Below are 5,296 nucleotides of genomic sequence, written 5' to 3' on the forward strand. Positions count from 1 at the left end.
TACATTTGCCATGAGACGCGACGAGATGATCGTATGCTATGTTTGTAATGTACTAAATGGGTGTTCCCATGTAATACATTACATACAATCGTCTCGTCGCGTCTCATGGCATTGTATGCCACAAGATGCGATGGTGTACGATGTTACATCGCACCCGACGTTTGCCATGGCCTATACCCCTAATTGGCACCAGAGATGACATTTAGGGTATCCCCCCCCCCCCACTCTCTACGCCCACCCCCACTATCCACGCCATCCCGAAGCGTGGCGAGCGCAGCGAGCCCCGCGAGGGGCGGCGGAACGCGTCCTCCGACTTTTTTCATACCCCCACTATCCACGTCGGCGTGGAGTTGAGAATAGAATAGTGTGGCGAGCGCAGCGAGCCACCGAGCCCGAAGCGTGGCGAGCGTAGCGAGCCCCGCGAGGGGACGCGGATACCTTCACAGGTCTCTGCGTCCCCTCGCGGGCTTCACAGGTATCCGCGTGCGCTCGCCACGCTTCGGGCTCGGTGGCTCGCTGCGCTCGCCACACTATTCTATTCTCAACTCCACGCCGACGTGGATAGTGGGGGTATGAAAAAAGTCGGAGGACGCGTTCCGCCGCCGCTCTCCACGCTTCGGGATGGCGTGGATAGTGGGGGTGGGCGTAGAGAGTGGGGGGGGGGGATACCCTAAATGTCATCTCTGGTGCCTGCCATGGCCTATACCCCTAATTGGCACCAGAGATGACATTTAGGGTATCCCCCCCCCCACTCTCTACGCCCACCCCCACTATTCACGCCATCCCGAAGCGTGGCGAGCGCAGCGAGCCCCGCGAGGGGCGGCGGAACGCGTCCTCCGACTTTTTTCATACCCCCACTATCCACGTCGGCGTGGAGTTGAGAATAGAATAGTGTGGCGAGCGCAGCGAGCCACCGAGCCCGAAGCGTGGCGAGCGCAGCGAGCCCCGCGAGGGGACGCGGATACCTTCACAGGTCTCTGCGTCCCCTCGCGGGCTTCACAGGTATCCGCGTCCCCTCGCCACGCTTCGGGCTCGGTGGCTCGCTGCGCTCGCCACACTATTCTATTCTCAACTCCACGCCGACGTGGATAGTGGGGGTATGAAAAAAGTCGGAGGACGCGTTCCGCCGCCCCTCGCGGGGCTCGCTGCGCTCGCCACGCTTCGGGATGGCGTGGATAGTGGGGGTGGGCGTAGAGAGTGGGGGGGGGGATACCCTAAATGTCATCTCTGGTGCCAATTAGGGGTATAGGCCATGGCAAACGTCGGGTGCGATGTAACATCGTACAACATCGCATACAATGCCATGAGACGCGACGAGATGATTGTATGTAATCTATTACATGGGAACACCCATTTACTACATTACAAACATAGCATACGATCATCTCGTCTCGTATGGCACGCGACGCGACGTCCGGCCCCCCAGCATGCAAAGGCGCCAAATGAAATCAACAGCAGACATTTTCTTCACATAACGCACGCTGATCACTGGGCTCCCTGCACCTGCTAAAAAAAGTAAGTGGAGCCCAGTCCACAATATGAAGGGGTGGGGGGGCGAGGGGGGGGGCGAGGGAGGGGGGGGCGAGGGAGGGGGGGGGCGAGGGAGGGGGGGGGGGGCGCGAGGGAGGGGGGGGAGAGGGGATCATGTGCAGGTGGGGTGGGGGGATCAAGTGCAGGGTGGTGGTTTTGTAACCAGGTGTTTCATGTGCAGTGTGTGCTTAAAGATGATTGTGTGCAGTGTGTGCTTAATGATGATTGTGTGCAGTGTGTGCTTAATGATGATTGTGTGCAGTGTGTGCTTAATGATGATTGTGTGCAGTGTGTGCTTAATGATGATTGTGTGCAGAGTGTGTTTAATGGTGAGGAAGTGCAGGGGAGCTGTTTATGTCAAGGGAGATATGTGCAGAGTGTGTATAATGGTCAGAATGTGTAGGGGTGCTATTGATGTGCTGTGATGTGTTGTTAGTAAGGTACAATGTGAAATGCACCCCCACACTATAAACGTGAACCCAAAGCGTGGTGAGGGGCGGCGTTACACGTCCTCCGGCCTTTTCATACCCCCACTACCCACGTCTGCGTGGAGTTGAGAATAGAAAGTTTGGCGAGCCACCGACCCCGAAGCGTGAAGAGCGCAGCAGATACCTGTGAAGCCTGCGAGGGGACTCCGATACCTGTGAAGGTATCCGCGTCCCCTCGCGGGGCTCGCTGCGCTCGCCACGCTTCGGGCTCGGTGGCTCGCTGCGCTTGCCACACTATTCTATTCTCAACTCCATGCTGACGTGGATAGTAGGGGTATGACAAAGTCGGAGGATGCATAACGCCGCCCCTCGTGGGCTCACTGCGCTCGCCACGCTTCGGGCTCACATTTATAGTGGGGGGGGTGGCGTGGGGTATTGTATGCCATATACAATGTCATACAATTGTAAAATTGTATGATATTGTACAGTATCGCGCGATATCACATCGCATGCCTCAGGGTATGCGATGCGATGGGCGCCGCCAAAATACACCAGTACCAACTTTAATGTCTATTTTATATTGTGTTTGCTGTGTTATGTTATTTATAAGGTGTGTACACACGGTGGCAGTTAACAATTTGTGCACATTGGTGGAACATTTGGGTCGCAAGGCCTAAAAATAAAATGTGAAGTGCATGTGACAAGGCTTCCGATGTTGACTATATTGCCAACATCGGAAGCCATATCTCACCGTCTGGGCACACCATTATTGTACTGTTGTAGCAGACTGCAGTTTTATGCTACGGTCAGTAATGTGGTATTTTACTTTTAAATTAGGCGAGTTGTAAGATTTTCATTGCAGTTTAAAAGTGAAGGTTGCTGTTTTATGATCTTATTATTTTACTGCTGTAGCATACTGTGTTGTCATGGTGTTATTTCGGATTGCTGTGCATGTTTTTAATAGGATAGTACCTAGAAGTACATAATTTTATTTTACTGGTGGAGTAGCATGTAGTTCAATGTAATTAACATCTGTGGTAGATTTTCAAAAATGTACTAACCTATTAATATGATTTTTTTTGTTTTTCACTTTTGTTTTGTAGACGCTGTTATCAGGTTGGAAATCCCCATTTGCTGCTATTTTTCCCCTTTCCAGAGATTTGGTAATTTTTATTAAATTCTGTTTACATTTGTATTTGGAATATTAACCATTGCAGTTCATGGTATTTGACATAATACATAGCCTTCAATGATGTTGTTTTTTTTCTATTTTTTAGCCATGTCACGGTCGCTGGACAACCGCTTCTGGGGTCAATTTATTGACATGTACAAGGAGAACCGCTGCTTGTGGAAGAGAAATCACAAGGAATACCGTAACCCAGAAAAACGTAATCAGGCATACCAGAAAATGGCTGATTTCAGTAGGAAGTTTCACCGTGCTGCAGACTCTGCCTGGGTTCGGAAGAAGATTGCAAATCTGCGAACCGTGCTGGTAAAGGAGCACAAACGGGTCTTGGGTTCAGGATGTTCAGGAGCCGAGACTGATGACCAATACAGACCGAAGTTGTGGTACTACGAGCGAATGAAATTTATCGTCGAGCAAGAATCAGGGAGAAGAACAGAGGGAAGTTCAACGGAGGAAGGCTCTCAGTCCACACAATCTGAGAGTGCTGACGTTGTAAGTTTTGGATATGAAATGTATTGTATGTAACCAAGTCTAACATTGATAGACATAATTAATTTTTTTTTTTTTTTTTTTTAGGGATTTTCCCCTGAGCCGGAAGAAGAAGCTGGTCAACAGGCGGAAGCAGTGCCCTGTCCTGAGGCACCGGCACCAACAACATCTGGTGCTCCGCCAAGGAGGCTGAGGAGGAGACCTGTCTCCCAGCCGACCAGCTCTCTTCAGATGAGCCAGGGGTATTGCTGTCCGTACGCGGCGGAGGCACTCAGGAATCCTCCTGATTATTTCTCGCAATTTGGAACCCACATTGGCGGAGAGATGCGGAACATGGCTCCCGACCAGTTCTGCTTCTTCAAGCGTGTGTTGCATCTTGGTCTGTTACGCGCATCACTTGGAAACTTGACTGCTGCGAGTACCATACTGGAAGCACCATCAGCCCCCACACAATTACCCCCACTGCCCAACTACCCACAACACCCCCATATGCACTCTGCACCGGTTAACCCGCCGCCTCACCCTACTTTTTATGCGCCGGGCCCCCCTGCAGGACCCCCTGCAGCCACCACCTCTCATGATCCCTCGACGTTACCTGGTGTCATGTACACATCTTTGATGTCTACACAGTCCCCGGCACCAGATAACAATAGTTCCTGGTAAATTGACACCGAATTTGTTATCATTATTGTTTAAGTACTGACAGCAATGCCCTTGTTCTTCTCCCTGAATTGTTCGACGATAAAGTTTGATGCTCGTTGGTATCACAATTTCGGTTTGTTATGGTCACAGTCTGGGACTTCTGAACATTCTGATGCCCGGACTTGTTGTGCTCCTTTGACCACCACTGTTTGGCAGATTTGCAACTTCTTCCGAAACCAGGTGAAGTTTGCAGCACGTTGACGCCCTACTTTATCAGCCAATCCTGGTATGCCTGATTGAGATGCCGCTGGTTACGGTATTCCCTTCCACAAAGGCAGCTGTTCTCCTTGTACATTTCAATGATTGATCCCAGGTCCCCCCTAAAGTTTAAAACATCCCCTTTTCCCAAAAAAAAGAAAAAAAAAATTAAATAAAAAAATTAAGTTATATTTAAAAAAAAACGAGTCGTGTGTACTTATTGTAGAATTGTAGTGTTATTAATGTTACTTGTGTATTTTGGCGGCGCCCATCGCATACCATAACACATACGATGGTATGCGATGCGACGCGATATCGTACGACAGTGCACGATGGCATACAATTTTGAAAATGTATGCCATTGTACATGGCATACGATGCCATAGGATGCAATGCAATGCGATTAAACATTGTATAGGCACCCTAATGGGTGCTTATACTATGTTAAGCACCCAAATGGGTGCTTACAATGTTAAATGCACCCACACGCCACCCCCCACTATAAACGTGAACCCGAAGCGTGGCGAGCGCAGCGAGCCCGCGAGGGGCGGCGGTACGCGTCCTACGACCTTTTCATGCCCTACTATCCACGTCGGCGTGGAGTTGAGAATAGAATAGTGTGGCGAGCGCAGCGAGCCACCGAGGCCCGAAGCGTGGCGAGCGCAGCGAGCCCCGCGAGGGGACGCGGATACCTTCATAGGTAAACGCGTCCCCTCGCGGGCTTCACAGGTGTCTGCGTCGCCACGGACACCTGTGAAGCCCA

General features: G+C 51.0%; 1 protein-coding gene across 1 annotated transcript; it reads left to right on the forward strand.

Annotated features, from left to right (window-relative positions):
- Positions 1 to 3,249: 3,249 nt before the first annotated feature.
- On the forward strand, positions 3,250 to 4,635 carry LOC146021408 (uncharacterized). The gene is made up of 2 exons (XM_083155193.1): positions 3,250 to 3,636; positions 3,721 to 4,635. The coding sequence occupies exons 1-2, from the start codon at positions 3,283 to 3,285 to the stop codon at positions 4,294 to 4,296; spliced, it is 930 nt and encodes a 309-aa protein (XP_083011319.1). The 5' UTR covers positions 3,250 to 3,282; the 3' UTR covers positions 4,297 to 4,635.
- Positions 4,636 to 5,296: the final 661 nt, after the last annotated feature.

Source organism: Crinia signifera, chromosome 7 (genome assembly GCF_055691185.1).
Source record: "Crinia signifera chromosome 7, ASM5569118v1, whole genome shotgun sequence".
Lineage (NCBI taxonomy): Eukaryota > Metazoa > Chordata > Amphibia > Anura > Myobatrachidae > Crinia > Crinia signifera.

Coding starts and splice junctions, on each gene's coding strand:
- LOC146021408 (XM_083155193.1), top strand. CDS start 3,283: ATGTACAAGGAGAACCGCTGCTTGTGGAAGAGAAATCACAAGGAATAC. Junction 3,637..3,720: donor AATCTGAGAGTGCTGACGTT/GTAAGTTTTGGA, acceptor TTTTTTTTTTAG/GGATTTTCCCCTGAGCCGGA.